Source organism: Ammospiza nelsoni, chromosome 15, assembly GCF_027579445.1.
Source record: "Ammospiza nelsoni isolate bAmmNel1 chromosome 15, bAmmNel1.pri, whole genome shotgun sequence".
In the NCBI taxonomy this organism is placed as follows: domain Eukaryota; kingdom Metazoa; phylum Chordata; class Aves; order Passeriformes; family Passerellidae; genus Ammospiza; species Ammospiza nelsoni.
In genome coordinates this window covers 12,289,335-12,311,051 of record NC_080647.1, presented here as the reverse complement: position 1 = coordinate 12,311,051, position 21,717 = coordinate 12,289,335, and the positions used below count along the sequence as shown (strand labels likewise).

Genomic DNA, 21,717 nt, shown 5'->3' with positions numbered 1-21,717 from the left:
GGACTCACTGCAGTGACACAGGACCTTTGAAATCAGCAGGCAGCACCAGCTCTTGGGCACAGGGCAGCCACAATGCCCCTGTAACCTGTCAGTTCCTTGCTGGCCTCTTGGTACTCGCCTGGGCTGAGCCATTCTTGCCTGGGCAGAGTGATCATGCAGACCTTCCCTCTGTGCAGGGCAGCAAGCATCCCCTTCCTCTGCTTTCCTGCAGGGCTGAGCCCTGAGCCCCCAGGCTGTGAGGTGCAGGAATCAGGCTCCCCACTCTCCTTCCTGGCACAATAAGGAGGCCCTAAGCCTGCAGCCCTGGGGACTGATGTGGCGAAATCCAAGAGGAGCCTTTCCCTTGGCAGCACCGTGGTCCTGTGGTACCACATGTACAACCAAAGCTCTCCTCCCTGCCATTCAGACAGAAAGCAGCTTGTTTTGGAGCAACTTCCCTGGGAGGGGGAGGAACAGATGTTTGAACCAGAAGCGTGTGTGACAGTTGGGAGAGACAGCGTGGAAACGCACAGTTGAAAGGAGAAGTCTGATGGGAGTGTGATGACAGCAGCAGGACTTCAGTGACAAGGAGTGGGAAGGAGAACAAGCAGGGAGGAGTGTTACTTCAAAAGCTGAGCAAAGTGCACAAGAAGATATGTCAGGAAAGCGTCAGAGAAAGGAAGAGAGGAAATGTGAGAGTAGAGACAGGCTTTGGGATCTGTCTGCAAGCATGTGTGACCTGTTGCCTGACAAACAGAGAAAGGAAGGCCTTTTATTCCTCTGCCTCCTTCCACCCAGTTAACTCTTCCTGCAGGCAAGCTGGCTGCCAGCTCTGCTGGAGTGCTCCTGAAAGGCAGAGCTGCCTGTGCTGCTCCAGAGCACAGGGATTGAGGGGTACTGTGTGAAGGTCAGGGATGCCCAAGCCCTTCCTCTGCCTTTATAGGGTGGCACAGTAACCACAAGCCCTGGGACTTCTGGGCACTGCCAGAGTCTGAGGAGAAGAGGTGAACAATCTCGTAGCAGAGGTGACAATCTCGTAGCAGGCTTTGCCTGTAGCCATGCTGTGATCCCCGGGGCAGGATGTGTGAGCAGACAGAGAGGAGTGTGCAGGAGTGTTTCTCCTGCAGCAGGGAGGGCCCTCCCCAGCAGTGCCTTGCTCTGGTGACATCAATCCCAGCTCTGCAGTGTCTGGTTTTGCCCTGGCTCAGCAGATGTGCAGGGCAGCCCAGGAACACGCTGCTGGAGCTGGGGAAGGGGGCACAGTCCCTTCTCCTCCTCAGGGATTCACTGGGGCAATTTGGCACAACCCTTCCCTCACCACCGACTTCCCAGGGTGCCTTGGGAAACACAAACTGGTGTGTTCTGCTTTGTAGGGAGGAGAGAACTTCCTTAAGCACAGGGTGAGCCCTGGGATGTAATAATGAGGGATTGCAAGGTGGATGCCAGCCACAGCCAGCTGGGCCAGGAGCTGCCGTCTGACAGTGGATGTTGCACAGCTGGTGGCTTTCACCCTGCACACAAACACTGGCATTCATTTCTTGGTGTGAAATCCCAGCAAATCAGAGGCAGGCAATATCCCTTATGTGGGTGTGCAATGGGGAAGGCTGAAGCAGGGTGATGGAGCCAGGTCAGGGTGTCCAGCAGTTCTGGGACAGGAGTCTCCAGCAGGGACTGTCAGCAGGGTGGGCTGTGTGGGGCTGAGGCTCAGCCAGCAATGCCTTCTCTCATTTATTTATTTTAAGGATGAAATGGATGGAGAGGAGCATGAGGGGAAAAAGTGCCAGGACACTGCAGCAGTGCAAGGTGTGGAGCACTGCTGTGGAAACAGCTTGGTGAAGGTATGAAAGCCTGAAGGATCTGCCCTTCCTCACAGGGGAAGCAATGCAGGCTCATGGTAAGGAAGGAAGTTTTGGGCACCACAGAATCAATGCACAGGTGATGTTGGGAGTGTGAAGATGAGGAAAGCCTCTCTGGTGCATGCTGTACTGATTGTCTGGGCTGCAGGAGCTGGTCTGAGTGGAGCAGCCATGGGCACTTCTCCCGTGTGGCTGTGCTGGCTGTCCTCATTCCAAAGCTGAGGTGTGGGCCTGTGTGAGGGCAGAGGGGACCTGCAGGGGTGGCCTCAGCCAGAAGGAGCACAGAGCAGCAGGTGCCTCGGTGTTTTCACCCAGGAGTGATCTACTTTGTAGCAGGATAGGGTTGAGGATCCCCCAGGTGCTCGGCTTTATGTAGCAGAATTACACCTTTCTTCTAATTAACTTGCACAGGATCTTGTGGAAGTTATTGTAAGAGTCAGGGTCAGACCCAAGTTGCATTTTCTGAAGGTACTAGTGAAGGTACTGAAATTAAATTCTCCAGAGTGAAGACCTGTTTTCCCTGCAGTCTGAGCTCAGAACAGAGCAGTCTTTAGTCTCTGGAGAAGGTTTTAAAATCTTCCAGGTCTGTGTTCCTTGTAAAAAAAATTTAGTCAGCACTTGACACATCCGACAGTTGCTAGCCCTTGTTCAGCGTGATCAGGGCACTGTGTACTGAATTAATCAGGGAACTCCATTCTGCCTCATGGCTGGGAAATGCTTCATCACCAACCCTGCAGAGATGCTGGAGTGTCTCTGGAAAGCAGTGGCAGGAGAGCACAGGTGATTTCTGCCTCTGCCCTCCCAGCCTAGGCTGGCAGAGAAGGTTCCTTAGGACCAGCAGCCTGCCTTGCTCAGGCTTTGCTGCAGCCACAGTGCTGGTGGAGCAGAGCCCTGCATCACCCAGCACTTTGTGTGTGCCTAGGAAAAGGAGCCTGAATCCCCTTCCTGCACTGGAGCTGCCAGGCTGGATGCCAACACACAACCCTCAGCATTTTTTTATTTACTATAAACCTCTTAAATGAAGGCTGGGGGATGTTTTTCATTTACCATGTTACTGTATGGAACCAATCACTATAAATTTAAATGGAGAGCTGGTGGGAGCACACTTACCTTTTATATCATAATTGTGCGAGTGCTGCTGCCTAACTGCTATTAGGATTATTCAGAGCTTCTCAGATTTCATTGTAAAACATTAGGCTGTGAGAGGTACTGTGAGGGTGTGATTATTCAAAGAGGGTAAGTAGTAGTGGGGGTTGTTGTCCAGAATTGCTACAAGAAGGAAGAAATTCTTCATAGCTGGAAGTAGAGGAACTTGAGGTGCATAATCTGCCATTCAGAAATACAGAATCATCTGTGCATGGGGAAATCCCACCTGATTTCTATCTGGATCTTGACAAGTGTGACTTAAATTGTCACAGGTGTGATTCAAATCACTGGCTGAGTGTAGGTGCCCCCCTGTGCTGCCCTGAAGAAGCCCTGACAGCACAGAGTCCCAGTGCTGCAGAGTCCTGCTGCTGTGGAACAGGCAGCAGAGAGTGCCCAGCTCCTTTGGTGAGCTCCGGGGCCTGGCAGTGCTGGGAGCTCTCAGCTGGGGCTGGAGCTGTGCCCTGTGCCCCTGGCTGCCCCTGCTGTGGCTCAGCCTCCCCTGAGCAATGCCTGGAGCTGGCAGAGGGGCAGATGGAGATGGAGAGGAGCAGGACCCAGGCTGGGGAGCTCGGGGCACTGGGGCTGACTGGAGACTGGGGAGGAGGGCCCTGAGCAGAGCCAAGGATGGACACAGTGCTGGGGGTGCTCCACTGCCCTGCCGTGGGCACTGGGCACCTCCCAGAGTCGCCTCTGCAGGGACAGGGCACTGCCAGTTTTGCCTAGAGCAGGGAGAAAAGAGCAGTTCTGTGTATGCACTCCCCTCCTGCCTTGATTTGCACCTGTGACTGAGATTTTAATTTTGCATCCCATGTGATTTTCCTATTGTAGCACACTTGTCATTGCAACAATGCCTTTTCTTGGTATGGAAGGCAAATCTGAAAGGAAGCCCTTGAGCACTCTGCTGTGTGAGTTTCTCAAATGATGGCTGTGTTTCTCTCTTCCACCCATTTTCAAATAATTTTCATGCTGGGAATAAATCTGTGTGCAGAACAATCATGTTCAGCATATGATAACCAGACACAATTGTAAGTACACGAGCAGCCACGTGGAAAACAAGTGAGCTGATGGAAGGACAGAAAGAATACATGACAACCCAGACACCACAGTTACCATGTTCACTGTAAGATCAATAACTCTGCCATTTACATGTAATTATATTTTTTTTTTCCCTTAGGAAAGTAGGATATTGGAAAACATTTTTAGTTACTAAATTTTTATCTTCCCAGTTTGTGTAGTGGTGGGAAAAAAAACCATCTCCCAACAACAAACATAGTATGGGCCAATTAAATTTAAGCAGCTCAAAGCCGATTTCTGTCCTGAACTTCATCTGTGAAATTCTAGTGAATTCAGTGGGATTTTGTATCTGGAGGTCAGGATTTGGACACTAATTTATAAATCAAAGAACAGCAGGGGCTGTGCAGGGTCTAAGCTATTTGGATGTTCTTAAATGCCACACTAGGCTGCTGTTGATATCCTGGAAGTGTGTTGTCACTGATGATACTGGGAAGGAAGTTTGGCAGATTTTTTAATTTTTATTTTGTTTTAATATTTTCAATATGTTTGTCTTTCTTTTGTCATTGAGGCTGTTTTTCTTTGAAAAGCATCTACTTTTAGTTGGGGAAAAGCAGACAGCTGAGATATTTGGAGGAATTTTATCCAACACTTGTCTTGATATGAGAAGTTGTAGTTAATAGAAAAGTTAATTATAGATATACAACACACTCCCCAATCTCAATAGACAATGTCTTTTAAACCTAAAAATGGGTTAACAAACCTAAAAGAAAATTTAAATAGCACAGTTTTTGGGGGGAAGTTCATCTTCCTTTAAAGCGATTCTTAATGTATCTTGTATACATATGTATGTCTCTAAAAGGAATATGCATAAATGAAACAATTTAAAAACATTTTCAGTATATTTTTCAAAGCATTTTCAATATATATTTCAAATATATTTTTTTATTCATTCACTGTAATGTTCCTACACTCCAAAGCAAAACAGGAATCAAATATGTTAAAAAAACCTGATGTCCAATGAATGTAAAGCAAGAAGAATTCAGGAGCACTTGACAGAAATCTGCACCCTTTATTATTTAATTTCTCCCCAGAACAATTGTTCCTTCATCATCATCAAGGATCAGTGTAAGCACTTGTTGGTAGCAACCTGAGTTAGGTACCTTGTCACAGTTTGTGACTTTGCTGTGCTTTTCAGTGATGTACAGATAGTCATGCACATCCCAACTGTGACTTGTAAAAATTCCCTTCCTCTCCTCCATCATCCTGTTGACCTCTTTATGTTCCTGCTGACCTGCCAAAACACCTGCATGCTCCAGGATCAGGTTTGAGCCTCTTTGAGCCTCGTGTGCTTCAGTGTTTGCTGCAGTGTCCCGGCTCAGATCCCTTCTCCCCGCTGGGCACTGCTTGGGAGGCAGCTGGGTTTGGATCTCTCACAAAGCTCCCCCCAGCCCCTGGTGCCTTGCTGGCCGTGTGCCCAGTGCCAGCACAGAGCCGTGGGCAGGGGAACTGCCCAGGATGGCACCTGGGAGCTTGTGGCCCTGTCTGTGTCCAGAACTTGGGGTGGTTGCTCTAAAATCAGCCTGGTGTGCTGCAGTGACAGTGTAGCTGTATACAGGTGCAGTACTGAAAATATCCCTGCCTCATTGATAGTTTAATTGGTGGCATTTAGTTAATTGTGTGTGTTCTCTTTTAGTGGAAATAAACCTGAAAGTGATTGTTTTTCCAAAAGCAGGGAGTCACTCAGGGCTGCTGCAGCAGGAGAGCCTACCTGAGCAAGCCAGCAACTTCACTTGCTGGAACTGCTGTTTGCTGTCTGTTGCTATGGTGAAGTGATGGCACAAAACTGATACCAAAAAGGAAACAATATTTTCTGAACAGATTTATAAGAAGAGGAAAAAAAAAAAAAAGTATAGGGGACAGAGAGGTCATGGGGAAGAGTGGGGAAAGCTTAAGGGGTTCCGAGCCAGTTTTTCACCTTCCTATTTTAACTGAAGGTCCACTTGACCCTTTGAAGGTAACACTTATCCTGTTCAGTGTCACCCCCATGGGTTTTTTTACAAACAATTAAATATTCCCCTAAACTGTAAACACTTATAACTTCAATTCACCTTTTTTCCTTTGCTTCTCCTGCACCTATAGGCATGGGAACTGTATTCTTTTCCCAGCTTTACAGTCAGTTTTGGAGATCTGAAGTGCCAGGCGTGTAGCAGGTGATAGATCAAGAAAAGCTGCTTTCCCCTCCACCTTTGCAGCACCTATGCTGTATATGTCTTTTCTGAGAATTAGATGTTTAACCCTTCCTAAAGGCCTGTTGTGCTAGCAGTGTGTTTCCCCACCAGCTGGAATCCCCCAGTGTTCCCTGTATTTCCTGCACCCAGACCTTCAGCCTGGTTCAGCTGCCAGCTGGAGAGGCTGGACTGTGCAGGGCAGCCCTGCAGCTGATTGCTGGGCAGCCTGACTGGGTGGGGAGGGACCAAGCCCTCAGTTCACAGCTCCTGTGGAGAGAACTCATCTTTCCTTCTCTCTAGCCAAGGATTTTGTTCATCACTCCCTGTCTCACTGTGACACTGCAGATAGGAGCTTATCTTGATAAGTTGGAAACCATGGCCAGACTCAAAGCTTCATTCAGACACGTGTGAGATAGAGTAGCACCAAGATTATGCTTATTGGAGAACATTCTCCTCTTCCATTCATCTGAATGTGAGTGCTTTTGGAGCATCATGTTGTCAGTATGCTGTGTGCTGCCATGGTCCTGTTTGGGGCTGTGCACAGTGGCAGGATGGCCAAAGAGGAAGGGTGCACACTGGAGTGCAGATTCTGCTGGGTGTGGGGTGGCAGCAGGTATTCCTGGCTTTGGGAGCAGTTACTTAGTGATGTGAGTCCTGAAATAAGTACCCAGTGCAGCTTTCCTGTTCCAGCCCCAGATGTTCTGATTGCTTCGCTCAGTGTCACATCCGTGGTGCCTGAACTACACCTCAGCTGTATCATCACTGACTCCTCTCTAATGTGGGGTCATGCCTCCCTTTATATCCAGCCCTTTGCTGGACCGCTGGTGGGTTGTAATTGCATTGGATTCTTAATAGAGTTTCTTGGTCTGCTGTCACAGCGTGATTGCAAGAACTTGTGTTGCATTGAATGTGGTCTTGATTACTTGCCAATTAAAGTGCAAGGGAAACACTTACAATCTTCTCCTTTAAAATTGCATCTCGATTCCACCTTCTCTGAAGGCTGTGGGAAATTTGCAGAGGTTGTTTCCAGTGGTCCTGTCTTTCTACTTTTGGTTTTTGGCTTGGTGGGATAGGTAGGTAAATGTGCTTTTCTTTTTTTTTTTCTTTTTTGCATTCATTAAATGCGGGTTTTTTTGTGTGGGTTTGTTTGTTTGTTTGTTTATTAGTTTGTTTGGGGTTTTTGGGGTGTTTTTTTTTGGGTTTTTTTTTTTTTTGTGTAGTTCTGTGCATGTGAAGCAGAAGCAGAAAGACCCCTCTGAGGCTGAGTGTTGCTCATTGCTCTCATGCCAGGTCGCTTAGGCTTTACAAGGCTTGGGATAGTGCATCTTTAAAAAGAAAATACATGATGAAAGCAGATGGCCCTGTGGTAGCTGAGCATGGAAGGAGACGCCTGAAGAAGGAGTGTTGTGGCAGGAGGATGTGTTAGATGAGGGAGCAGAGACAAGCCAGGAATGCAGGGACGCACCACTTCCAGCAGTCTGGGAGCGTGGGAGGTGCTGTGCTCCGTGGCACATCTCGTGGAGCAGGTGTGCAGGGGCAAATTGCCTGCCTGCCACCCCCTGGGCATCCTGGCAGCGTGTGCTGGGAAAGAGCCAGGGCCAAGGTGTGAAGAGAAGCACAAACAGGGAGAGGAGAAAGAAAAGGAAGGGAAAAGCCCCCAGAGGAATGAGGACAATATGACAAGACACAGGGGGAGCCACCTGTGAAGGTAACTGTGAGTTTCTGTTTATCTTGCCTGTGGTTAGACTGCAAGGAGGTTCTGAACTGCTGCCTAGCATGACTGTCAATTATTCTAACTTGTATTTCTCATCTCAGTCCCCATGAAGTGCATTTGACAATAATTAATTTTGTGTGTGCAACTGAGAGTGTATCCTGCTCCTGCAGAGGTGTCAGCTTAATGGGATATGGCTACAGGGGATAACAGGCTGTGCCACCCCATCAGGGAATTTGGGGGGTCACCTGGTCATTTAGACTAATATTTTAATTGTTGGAACATAAGGTTTCTCATAGTTGAATTGGGAACAGATTAACCTCTGTCTCTGTGAACTTGCATGCTGCCAAGCTCCTTAAACACCATTGCTAATTTTATTTTCTACTTTCAGCGTGTATTTAAGATAATTCTTTTTGTTTCATAGGTTAAAGAGGAAATATTCTAACTGGCTGGGATCCCAGTGAGCAATTACAAATATTTTATTATAGTTAAAGGACTTGGAATTCAGCCTCAGGCTGTGGGCATCAGAAAATCCATGTGTGGAAATCCCAAGTGTTGTAAGCCTGGGAGGGTTTTACATGGAGGGATTCCTTCTCATTTTACTGAAGTTACACTCGTGGTTTAAAAATAAAATAAAAAAGCTTGGACTTGTAAATGAAACCTCTTCAATCAGCTTTTGACTATATCAGTTAGAGAAGGGTTAATTGAGCCTCTTCATCTCCATTGCATGTTAGCACAGAAGGTCAGTGGTGGGAGAAGCCAGGTCCCCACTGAAGGCTTTTGAAATAGTCCCCTAACTAGCCTAATGAATATGCTGGGGAGATAAACAGGTCATTTAACACTTTTCATGTCGCCATTGTCCATCCAACCTTAAATGTCAACTCTGTCACTCTGATAGGCTGGTTCTGCTTAAAAAGGTTTCCTGGCTTTGTTAGATTCCTAGGAGGGATTTTCCCCCCATCCTTACTCCTAATTGCTGGCAGAACCCCACGGATGTATTTATATCAGCCTTTTCATTCGGGTCAAGTCTCCACTGGAGGGTTTTGCCCAAGAGTTGAAGAGATGCAATGAAGACAGAAGTGGAAGGCCAAGTGCAGTTGTAATTACCCTGCTGGAACTGCAGCCCAGTGACCACAATGGAAGGACTGGCCGAGGGCAGGGTGGTTTGGTAGCTCTGCTGATGTGCTGGGACGGCTGTGCCCAGGCCAGGACAGACTCACAGGGTGCTGAGAGGGAGCTCAGCTGTCTGTGACTATCCTCAGGAAGGGCTGTGGAGGGTGCCCTGTGCTGGCCCTGCCTTGCAGCTAAACCCTGGTGACAGAGGGGGTGTCCCTGATGCGGTGTTTCTGTTTCTGGTGAGCACATCTTTAGTGTGCTGACATTGGATGTCCAGGTTGCTGGAAGCAGCATCGCATGAGAACCAAGCTGCATGCCTGAGCTGAGTGTTTTTCACACATGTTTTCTGGAACTTCCTCACCCTGTGAACAGCGTGTTTCTTCTTTGGAATTCAGCCTCAAGTTGTGGGCATCAGAAAATCCATGTGTGACGCTTCTATTTTTTTCTGTGACCCATGGCATTCTGTGGCCTAGAAGGCCTCAGAAAATTAATTCTTATCTCAGGAGGACTGCAGACAGCTTTCCTGTGAGATTTCTTGAAGGCTCCTCTACTCCTTGCCTTGAATAAGCTCCCCAGTGCCATGGTGAGGAGCACAACAGCATAGGTGCTTCTGATTTAACATCACAATCATGGGCTCAACACTTTACAAAGGTGGGTAAAGAGCAAATGGACTGATGCTGTATTGGTATCCAATGCCTCATTGCAACTCTTTGCCCCTGCAAACTTTCTTTGCCCCTGCAAACTTTCTGATACCTGCATCAGCTTTTAGATAAAAAAGGTGGAAATTCAGGTATTGGCGCTGAAAAATGAAGGCTGATGGGCTGAAATAGCACATATCCAAGCATGCATGCTACAGACCAGAGGATATTTCTGGCTATTCCCAGAAATGCTGCCAAATCTGAGCCCAAGAAGTCCCTCAGTAAGGGAACTGCTTTGACAATGCACTGCGTATTTGAGCTGCCCCTCCAAAATAAGAACCAGGCAAATTTTATTCCTCCTGGAAATTATGGTGTATGTTTGGGAAGCTTTTCAGTACAATAGCTCATTTTGGGGATATCATTGTATTGAAGGGCCAAATAATTTTTCTGTGACTGGTGTACTTCCAATTCACTGAGATGCTTTACAATTTCAATGTGTGAAGTGACACCAGCGTCTTCCTGGCTACTAGTAGGTGATGCTGCCCATGAGGAAGATGTCCAACACAGCAAGCACAACTTGCTCTGGCCAATACTGGACAAGCCCAGTAAAGACATCACATCAACTCTTTGGCTGAAATCATTCCAGGTGGGGCACAGTGCAACCAGCAAAAGCTCGAGCACAGGTTAATGTCAGGCCGACTTCCTACATCAAGACAATCTGGATTCATACTGGGAAGGTTGTTAAAGGTGTTGGGGATTAATCTTTAGCATACAATTGTTGTCCTCCATGACCCTTCCAAGGCATCCAAGGTCTCACCAATGGGAATGAGAGAGTGAAGGGACAGTGTGAGAATGGCTGGATGAGCTGTGGAGCTGATCACAAAGCTCAATTACAGCTCTGGTGCTTTTCAGCACTTTTATTTCAGAATAGCTTAAGTACACAGTGGGCCTTCATTTGCTGCCCTCTGGCACCACAGAAGATGGACAGAGCTGTCAGAAGGCCAATCCCACCAAGCTGTCACTGATGTCCAGATGAGATGTGGCTGTTGGCTGAGTATTATATGAACTTACTACAGACTTCAGGCAATTACATGGAACAGAAGAAGGTAATTTCATTTGTGGACGACTTTACTGAATTTAAGGTATGTTTATGTAGTCTATTGATGTGTTGGAGGGGTCCTCAGTGGCTCCAGGTTTTTTCACAGCTGCCTCCTTGTTCCATCATCTCCAGTGGAAGAGAAGGGACTGGTTCATCTTGGCAGGTAAGAGCATGGACCCAGCTGCTTGTATCTCTGCTGTTTCTTGGGCAGCACCAACATGGAGTACGTGGGCCAGGAGCCTCCAGTGTTTGTGACTCTGCCTGGGACAGTCTTTGCCATCCATCTTCTCAGCAACAAGTACTGCAAGTATTGGAAGCTCTCTGCTTGCTATGGGACCTGGGCCAACATTTTAGGCCTCAGACCTTATATTCAAGGGTGACTGACCTGGGTCCCTGCTGTGGGATGTAGGGTAAGGCTGACAGTTGCTTGAAAATGTGTTTGCAAACAAAATCCTGCCTGGTGGGGATCAGGTCAGGACTTTCTGAAGGGAAGGAACAGAACTGTGTATTGAGCTCTCCTAGCATCAGTGCAAACATTGCTGCCTGCTGTGCCAAAAGCCAGGCATCCTAAAGTTTCTTTGTGGTTTTTTTCTCATGCTTCCTATAGTTAAATACATGGTAATATGTAATATTAAAAAAAACCCACCAAAACAACCCGAAAACTCCCTAAACTTTACCAAACCCACACTTGGGAGTGTCTCTGCTGCTGTGTGTATCCTTCTGCACACTCCTTTCTTTGCCTTGGCTCTGGTAGTCACCTCACTCCTTGGTACACTGGTTCAGTCCACTAACCCAGCATAAAAGGAGGTAGAATTTGGGGGTTTGTTCCCTTTTTGCTGGGTTAGTGAGCTGCCTTGTCTCCAGAAGGGCCAGGAGAGAAGTGAGCTGCATGGGCTGAAAGAGGTTGCCGTACAGGGTTGGATTTGCTCAGCCAGCTTTCTGTGTGGTTTTCTTGGAGCACAGCAGGAAAGGGCCCAGACGCAGGTGCAGTGTGTGGAGCTGAGGGCAGCACAGGAGAATTGCAGCAGTGGCACTCCTGGGGGTGAGTAGAAGCTTTCCCTCTGGGGGTTATGTTCACCCATTTGCTACTCAGCCCTCCTCTCCTTTCAAAAGCATGCTGCAAGTGCTAGGATAAAACCTGCAACCCAGCTGTCTCTCAGCTACCAAAATATCTCCTTTGCCCCTTGGCCAGCTGTCAAAGCTTTCCTGGCCCTCCTAGAACAAGTGTCTTAGGGGATGTTTCCTCTGGCTGATGGGAACTCGGGGGGATGCTCTGGAGATGACTGTGGAACAGCATGGTCAATGCCAGGTGTCTCTCCTAAGCCAGCTCCATCCCCTGAGCTGCCTGTCCATCCCCTCAGGAATGCTCTCTGCTTGGTGTGCTCTGGAGGTGAGACTGTGGTTTGAGGAACAAAGTGCTCCAGAATAAAAAAATTGCGCGACTCAAGAGCCAAGAAAAAAGCCTTAATTATTCAACTAGTTTAGAACACTTGAAAGTATCCCTAAAAATAGGTGAAAGGGATGTTTGTCAGCTACAAAGAGATTTTCCTGCAGTAGTATTGCTTGTCTTATTTTATGATGATGCTACAGAATACAGTCCCTCAGGTAACCTCATTAATGTTTATGAACGAACCCCTCGTTTTATACTTTTGGTTTGAGAAGGCAGAAATAGGGCAAGAGGCTAGTAAGACTGATTTTATCATATTTGAAAAGCCCAAAGGCATGGCTGTAAGGTCTCTGTAAGTATTTAATGTACATGGGCCAACAGTTGGATTGGGTGCTTGCTAGAGATGTACCCTGAGGGAGAATGCAGGCAGGACTCTGGTAAAAGCCCGGGTGAAATTGTGCGTGCTTACCAGTGGCTCTGTCAGCAGCCGGCTGGCACTCTGGTGTGCCTCCTCAGCCGTGCTGTTTTGATCTCTCCCGGCAAAGGCAACCTGTGGCCGTGTGTTGTTATAGCCACAAGGCTTCCACAGGGCGGTATCTGGTGAACCCTGCTGCCTGCCAGCGCCTCAGCCCAGGGTGGAGGCTCCTTTTCGCTATCTGTTCCCCAAAGAGGGCAACTGTTTCTTCTGGCTATCACAGCGGGGCGGCAGTTACCAACAGCCCACAGCAGCACGGGGTGGTTGCTGAGTCTCACCGCTCCATCCTTAAAAATAACAGCTCTTTTTTCCGAGCCAGCCAACAATTGTGGTCAGCCACGAATACCAGTTTAACCATTTGGCAGCCGCCCTATAGGAAGCAGCTCTTTGCAGAGAGCCAAAGCAGCCCTAGAGTCACGCTGGGCTGGTTTCAGTCAGCAGGGCGCACTTAGCAGATTTCCTTGTATGCAACCAGCCTCTTTAACAACACGCAAATCCTGGAAAGTTAATACCAAACAAACTGTAGAAGTGTGTAAGAACTAGTAATTCAAATGGATTCTTTATTTGATGAACGAGCGGGTAAAACCCTGTTCCTCCCCACACAAACACGCAGTTTGTTGCTCTGTAGTTCCTTCCCCACCCGTTGTGAGTTGGGACTGTCAGCAGAGTTTATTTTGGGCTCGGTTCCACTACGCGCAGCAGTAGCCGGCTTCGCAAACAGTGCACTGCAACCGGAGCCGCACTTAGGGCTTCAGGGCAGAAAGCGGCAATAACGGGGCTGCTGCCGGCCGGGGCTCCCGGGAGCACTGCCGGGGCTGCCCCTCGTCCCGTGCCGCTAGCAGCGGGGCCGGCCCGGGGCTGTCACAGCCGGAGCCCCGCGGTGCCCGGTTTCCCGGGGATCCCCGCTCGGTTTCCGTGTTCCCCGGGGGTCCCACTCAGTTTCCCTGTTTCTCGGGGGTCCCGCGGGGGTCCCGCTCGGTTTCCCTGGGGTTTCCCAGGGTCCCCGCTCAGTTTCCCGTTTTCTCGAGGGCTTCCCGGGGTTCCCCGCTCCGCCACACGAGGCGGGGGCTCCGCGGGGCGCGCGCCCCTCCCGCGCCCCGGCACGCGCTGGCCGCGCGGCGCGGTCCCCCCGGCGGGCGCTCTTTTTGAATGAATGACCTCACCCGCGCCGGCCAACCGCCGCGCGGCCGTGCTTAATATTCATGAGGCGCCGCGCCAATGAGCGGGCGAGGAGGTTGTTTTAAACGGCAGAGCCCCGCAGCCAATCAGGCCGCTCTCGTAGGCAGCCAACGCGAGGCTGAGCCGCGCCGAGCCCCGCGTCGTGCCCTGCGCTCCGCTCCTGTCCACACTACCGCGAACAATACAGGTACGTGCAGCCCCGCCGCAACTTTTCGGGGGGCGGCTGCCCCCTCACCGCCCTGCCCCCGCGCCTTCGTTCCTCTGTCCTGCCCGACCCAGCATGCTTTTTTTTTTTTCCTCTTTTTTTTTTTTTTTATTTTTCAGTGTTGCGTTCCGTTTCTTCTTTCCTCCGAGTTTTTGATTTTTTATTTTTTTCTAATTAGAGAGAAATCGGGGAATTCGCCCAAAACTTTGTTTTGCCGCTCTGGCGGGGATCGGCGGTGCCGGGGCAGATGCTGTGCGCAGCTGGCGGGGCGGTGGGCAGCGGGCGAGGCGCAGCGTTTGTCCTGCCCTGCCCCGGCGGGAGCTCCCCCCGCCGCCGAGGGGCCACCTGCCCCCGGTGCAGCCCCGTAGCTCCGCGCTGGGCTCCCGTGCCGCCGAGAGTAATATGGCTGGTGCAGCAACTACACCGGGACTAACTCCTCTTCTCCCCCGCATGGGCAGGGATTTTTCTCTGCCGCCTCCTAATGTCGCACGGCAAAACGCGCGGCGCCCTCGGCTTTTATGTGCCCCTTTCCCAGGGTGGGCTCGGTGGGGCTGGTGGCGGTGGGAAAGTTGTCGGCCGTGCGCAGTGCCGTGCCCGCTGTTTATTCTGCATTAATATGGCTGTCGCTTTAGCATCTGACAGGGATAAACCCTGCGCGCTGCGCCCGGCGGTCCCGGCCAAGCAGTTTTTTTCTCGCCGCCGCCGCCTCCAAACTCCCCCGATCCCTTCGCTTCTGCCTCCGCCGCTCTTCCCCTGCCCGAGAAGGTGTCTCTGGTGGGGCTGCGCCCGCGACGGGGCCCCGCATCGCCTTTTCCCCGCGCCGCGCCGCCCGTGCTGTGGGCATTAATATGGCTGGCGCTGGAGAGCCCCGGCGAAGGGAAGAAAGACGTGTGAGCGGCACAGGGATGGGGAGGGGGGTCGCGGCCGGGAAAATCTCTTTCCCCGTACCCCGCCGGGGGCTCAAACCTTTCGCTTTCGCCCCGGCTCCTCTCCCCCCACCTTCCCGTGTCCTCGGCCGGGCGCTGGGGGGCCGCCCCGGGGCTCCCCGCACTCTTTTTCTGGCAGCGCGGAGGAGCGTAGCGGCGGCGGTAATGGCTGCACGGGAGCCTTTGTTAGAGAGCGCTGCGCTAGGCAGGGGCCGGGGGGGGGGGGCTCCCGCCCGCGCCCCGGCCCCGACGCCCCCGCCGCCCGCCGGGGGGCCAGCGGGGAGCCCCTCGGCGGCGGGGGCGGCGTTTTGGCGGGGCCGGCTGCCGGGGGCGGCGGGCGCGGGGGGCCGAGCGCGGCGGAGGGGGAACGCGGCTTTGTTCGGCGGCGCGGCGGCGGCGGCGCCGGGAGAAGCCATCTTAGCGAGCGGGGCCGGCCCTGGGCGCGGAGCGCGGCCGCCGCCGCTCCCGCTGCCGCTTGCCCCGGCCGCCCGGGGCCGGCCCGGCGCCCCGCGCCTCCGGCCGCCGCCCGGCCCCCCGGCGCCCCCCGCCCGCCGCCCCACCGCATTTCAGGGGCACTTTCTTTCATCAGGAGGCGTTTCACAAAATGGAAGATGAATTATTGGCGTCTGGCGGAGCCGCCGCTGCCCCCGCCGGCCCCGGCCCCGCCGCAGGTGCCCGCGCCGCGGAGCGCGGCCGCCGCGGTGACCTTGGGGGGGCGCAGATGCGGGAGGGGCGCGGAGCGGGGCCGGGCTGGACCGGACCGGACCGGCCGCCGCGGGCCGCTCGCCCCCAACTTCGGAGCGGGGCCGGCTCCGCGCCCCGGCCCCGGCACCACCGCGCGTTTTCCGCCCCCGCGGGGGCAGCGCTGTCCCGGCAGCGGCCGGAGCGGGCAGGGCGGCTCACGGCCACTTGGGCTGCACCTGGCGGGTTAATGGGCGCAATTAAATATTAACGCTGTGCTAATAAAAATGAAATTTTTAATTGACTTAGAAGCTGTAAATAGAAAAAAACTGTTGCGGGCTTATGATATGTTTTATTAAGAGGGGAAAATTTTACACGGAAGCAGGAAAAGAAATGGAGCCTAAAAGTTAGCACCGTCGTTTCGGTAACTTGCCGATTGCATCTTTGCGCTGACCACTATGCCTCAAACATGTGTCACTTGGTGGAGCAAGAGCAAGCACAACTCACCTCGCAGAGCTCCACGGGTCCTATTGTGGTTATAGTCAGCCTGTGTTTGTGCCCTTTTTATACATAAAAGGTTATTGCATTTTTTCGGGGCAACTAATTTGTCCTGCCTGCTTACCTGGACAGCAGCTGCTGAGACACGCACTCCAGCTTCTGAAGGGATCAGTCACTGCCTGGCACTGTGCACGCCACTCCAGCCCCAGTGTGGTAGCCAACTTAAACAGATACTTTATATTAGTTCATAATAAGGCTTAATAGGCAGAAGTATGTGTATTTAATAGTCTGTCTCCAGTCTTTGGGCATGATGTAAATATATATTAATGTAACACTTAAATCCACTGACTGGTTTTTCTTGGCTTGTCTACAACCCAAGTATCAAGGGAGAATAATTTAAGTCTCTGTATTGGGGATGGTAAGAGGTGTCAGGGGAAAGAAAGGGGTGTGTTTCTGATGGGACATCACGTCAGAAGATGATGAGGGGGTGTGTGTGTATATAGATATATGCACACCATATGTGTATGCATATATCGGTGTGTGCATTCATGTAAATATCATTTATTTGTTATTTTTTCCTCTGTCCCTACAGAGTCAAGATGGCTAAAGGTGATCCGAAGAAGCCCAAGGGCAAGATGTCTGCCTATGCCTTCTTTGTGCAGACGTGCCGTGAGGAACATAAGAAAAAGAACCCAGAGGTTCCAGTCAACTTTGCAGAGTTTTCCAAGAAGTGCTCAGAGAGGTGGAAGGTACCTTAATTTGTGACTTCCTGAAGGGACCTCTTACAGTATCTGCTAGGATGATGTGTGTGTCTGAACATGAAGGGAGCTGGTGCTGTTCTGGTCTGTGTGCTGTTCTTGGCAAGCTGACCTGGCCATTGGTCAGGTGCTGCTGGAGCCTGTGGCAATACTGAGCATTTTAGCCTTGTGTATCTGCCCATTTTGAAGCTTCTGCTAGAGTTGGGCATTTTTCACGATTCCCAAGCAATGCCCTTCAGCAGCTGCTTCCTTCCAGGTGTGTGTCCTAAGGAGGACTGACTGTGCTTGTCTTATTTCTGTTGCTTCCTTGTTGCTGAGTGTGTCTGTGGTGGCTGTGCTTTCCTGTACAGGACAGTCCAGTTAAAAAAACAAATTCTGAAACTCCCCTATTGAGTTGATATGTGTTGGCTTGTTTACATAAAGTTTGCCAGCTATTGAACAGTTGGGTAATCACAAGTTTGCTGTCTCATGTTTTGGTTTTTTAGACTATGTCAAGCAAGGAAAAGGCTAAATTTGATGAAATGGCAAAGGCTGATAAGGTACGATATGATAGAGAAATGAAGGACTATGGACCAGCTAAGGGTGGCAAGAAGAAGAAGGACCCCAATGCCCCTAAACGACCACCGTAAGTAACTTTGAGACATGAAATGCATAAATGTTTTGGTTCATTTTCACACCCTGTATGTAACATGGGTTTCCAGGAAGGAGGTAGATGGGGGACACAGTGTTGGTATAGCAGGACTGGTAGTGATACTGTCTTGTAAACTTTCTAGGCAGCTTGTGGTTTTGAGCATGTACTGACACAAACTGTCAATACTTGGTGCTCTTAAACTCATAGTGATAGGAGTGTCTCATAGGAAGACACAAGTGGCTGAGTCACAGTGAGACTTGTGTATCTAAGATGAAATTGGGTGAGGGGATGCAAAACAATGAAGAGCATTGAATGAAGGAGGCTGCCAGTCTGAGCCTCAGTAAAATCAAAGCACGTTTAAGCTTGATTTTGTAAGTTAAAGGAAAGTTTCTGCTCTGTGTGCTCTGCATATGTCAGTGCTGTGGGGGAGGGATGGAGGAAGGGATGCTGCTGCAAATGCTGACTGTCCTCTGCTGTTTCTTCCCAAGGTCTGGCTTCTTCCTCTTCTGTTCAGAGTTTCGCCCCAAGATCAAGTCCACAAACCCTGGCATATCTATTGGGGATGTAGCGAAGAAACTGGGCGAAATGTGGAACAACCTCAGTGATGGTGAAAAGCAGCCTTACAATAATAAGGCAGCTAAACTGAAGGAGAAGTACGAGAAGGTAAGGAGAGTTGTCACTTGTGCCTCCTCTGTACCAGCTCTTCTCTTGCTGTGCTTTTGTAACATAGGCCCAGCCCAGTTGGCCCCAGCATAGTTACAGCTGAGCTTTGCACAGATTGGGGCAGAGCAGGATGGAGATCCACAGGCAGATTTCAGCAAGGAGGGGGAGCTTTCCCTGGTGATGTGCAACAGGGGCTGCTCGTGGTGCTTCAGAACGGGTCTGCTGTGCTGCACTGGAGCTTTGTCCCATTATCAGGAAACTTTGAGAGGCTGGCTTCTCTTCTCCTCCTCAGAGAAAAGGCCATGGTGCAGGGCTCCAGACTGCCGTGGTTCATGAGCATGCTGAGGTGTCTGCATAGCTGTGTCCCCCTGGGGTGCACCTGGGCAGCCCAGTCCCTTTACCCTAACACCTGCTGCTGTACAAATGCTGTGTGTGTTTGCTGCTTAGAGCAAATTAAGACATCCCCTTGACTTTGCAGGATGTTGCAGACTACAAGTCTAAAGGAAAGTTTGATGGCGCAAAGGGAGCAGCGACCAAAGCTGCTCGGAAAAAGGTAGAGGAAGAAGACGAAGAGGAGGAGGAGGATGAAGAAGAGGAGGATGAAGATGATGATGATGAATAAAACTGTACAATACTTGTCTCCATGTGAATACCATAGAGTAGGGGAAACACCATAAATGAAGCACCTCTTATTTGAGATGGTGTCTCTTGCCCTTATTAGGCTTAATTAAAAAAAAAATTGGATTCCGATCGCGTTGTAGTTTCTAAAAGTGCTCTAGAAATTGTAACTGGTTTACATGAAGTGGCCATGGGTGTAGTGAGCACCCTGAAACTGTATCAAAGTTGTACATATTTCCAAACATTTTTAAAATGAAAAGGCGCTCTAGTGTTCTCCTAACTCTGTGCACTTTGCTGTTGGTGTAACAAAGCATTTAAAAATGTTTCAAGCATTTTTTTAATTTGTAAGGTGGTGTTACTATATGGTTATTGGCTAGAAAATCCTGGGTTATAAACTGTACATATCTATAGTTTGTAAAAACTAGACAGATTCTTGTGGTACATGCTTAGAGTGATGATGCCTTAGAGGAGCAGTGATGACTTGGAGAGGCTGTTCGTTCCCCGGGGTGCCATGGCCCAAAGCATGCACTGTGAGGGTAGATCTATTTACACTACAGTGGGCGTCCATTTAGCTTAAAGTTGTCTTTCTGTATATAGTGAAATAGCATTCTGCTGCCATTCTTAGTTGTGGAAGGGGGTTCAGCTGGCATGAGAAGTGTATGGGTTTTTTTAGTTAAGTGCGGTAGTTTTTAAACTGAAACTGTAGACATCTCTTCATCGTCAACTAAGTGAAGAGCCAGTGCAGCAACTGAAGTTCAAAAACACTCTGTACTTAAACAAATTTGCAACGTTCTGTTTTTTTTGTATGTTTAGAATGCTGAAATGTTTTTGAAGCAAAATAAACAGTATTACATTTTTAAAACTGTTCTTGACAACACTCTAAATTTCTGGTTTAAGAGGATCTTAACAACAGCAAGAGGTTCATTTTGAAGTCTGTGGCATCCCTCAGGGCTGGTGACTTAGGAAACATTCTGACTCAAGGATTAAAAAAAATAAAAAAAAAAAATTAAAAAATGGTGGCCAGCCAAAACTGGCTGATTGAAAGAGATGGCTGCTCCAGCTAATATGCAATCGTAACTGTTTATGGCTGAGTGGCATAAGATGCTATGCAAGTTTGAACTTTATTACTTGAACTTGGGAGCCTAAATGAACATTCATGACGTAATTGTTTGTTTGTGTGTGTATATAGCAGCATTCAGAGATGCAGAGAAAGGTAGGTGGCTAGGAATGAGGCTGACACCATGGAATAAGTATAAAAGCATAGTTTGGATTTTTTTTCAGTTGTGTTGGGTAAATTTATAGCCCAAATGCATTGCTGTACATATTAAAATGTGCCTTTTTTGTCCTGTGTTCAACTGTTTCAGACTTGTGGTTTTTTCTAGCCTCTTGTTTCATGGCAGGAGCCAGGTGCCTCTGTGACTCCCTGCTGCAGTAGGAGCGTGGCACAGGTACTTGCTGTGTCCTTTCTCTGGTGACACAGGGTTCAGCAGGAGCTGGGGCTGTCACCTGGGCTGGGGGAGCAACAGGTCCCTTTCCCCTCTGGTCACCAGCTGGCTGTGTCACAGTCTTGCCTTCTTTCCAGATCCAAGCTGGGGGTGTTTTGTGGTGGTTGAACGGTAATTCCTGGTCTCTAATTAGTGACTTTTGCCTTGGTTTTTCTTAGCATGGGAACAGCACGAGTTGGGAAAGCTACAGGAGCCCACAGTACCCTGAATTCCTTCCTGGCTGGCTCTAGCAGTCAGTGCTTGCTTGGTGGGGAGTAGATGGGGGTGTGAGAGCACTTGCATTAGCAGCAAGGCAAAGCTGTGGGCTGTTGTGTCCAGGTGGCTTCAGAAGACACAGGAACTCAAAGGTGCAAACACTGGGCATGGGCTGCTGCCACCTCTGCTTTTGAGCCAACTTTGAGATTAATGGGGTCCAGGCATACAGGCAGTAACATCAGAATGTGGTAAAACTGCTGAGTTGCCCAATTGGGTAGCACTTCTGGCTTCCTCTGTCTTCTCAACAGCATGACAACTTACCACCAGCAACAGCTTGGCAGAAGAGTCTGGTCTAGTGTTGAGGTGAACTAAAATCTGAAAGCAAAATTTTCAGAATGGAGGAAGCTAAAAAACTTTCATGAAGCATAGCAACATGTAGCAACTTTTGTTTTTAAGGCTAAGTGACAATTGAGTCACTCAGAAGTACTTTTGTAGTTGCTTAATTATGGTCATTTTTAGTATCTTAATTGCACAAAAAGATGGTATATTTGCCCCTATCTTATGGGCAGTTGCATTTTAAAAGCCTCAATAAAGCTGCATCTGGAAAAGAAATAGCAAATTCTGTATTTGCTACCCTTTCTGCATGTCTTCTGATGCAAGGGAGTAGGCAGCTGGAGACCCCAGCCTGTGGAAATTTGATGGGGAAGTGGTGGAGCAGAAAAAAAAGTGATGGCATCAGTTCAGGAGCTCTAATACTGTTTCTATTGTCTAGTTGGCAAAATCTCCCCTTAGCCACATATGGGACTTGGTGTAGATCACTGTTGTGCAAATTGAGCTTGGCTTTGAATTAACTGCTAGTGAGCTGAGCCCCTATTGATGGTATCAGCAAATGAGGGCTGGAGCTGACACCTCTTTGTCTTCATTGTATTGGAAATCCATTTAAGTTGCAGAGCTTGATCAAGGTCTCACACCTTACAGTGCACTACCTGCTGCTGCTCTGCACACACCTCAAATATGGCATTCCTGGGGCATCAGTTCAATGCAGCCCCAGTGCAGGATTCCAAGGACTCACTTGGATACTGCAGATGTAGTGGTGATATTCCTTCCCTGAATAGTCTGCTGTTGATGAATGCCATAGTGTGAATGCATATAAATAACACATAATAATTTCCCCCCCACTGTTTTGTGTTCTGACATGCCATCTCAAAT

At 49.6% G+C, this 21,717-nt stretch overlaps 1 protein-coding gene across 1 annotated transcript; it reads left to right on the top strand.

Moving 5' to 3' along the window:
• The first annotated feature begins 13,916 nt into the window (after positions 1–13,916).
• On the top strand, positions 13,917–20,163 carry HMGB3 (high mobility group box 3). The gene is made up of 5 exons (XM_059483039.1): positions 13,917–14,015; positions 16,731–16,887; positions 17,382–17,521; positions 18,016–18,190; positions 18,669–20,163. The coding sequence occupies exons 2-5, from the start codon at positions 16,738–16,740 to the stop codon at positions 18,810–18,812; spliced, it is 609 nt and encodes a 202-aa protein (XP_059339022.1). The 5' UTR covers positions 13,917–14,015; positions 16,731–16,737; the 3' UTR covers positions 18,813–20,163.
• The last annotated feature ends 1,554 nt before the right edge of the window (positions 20,164–21,717 follow it).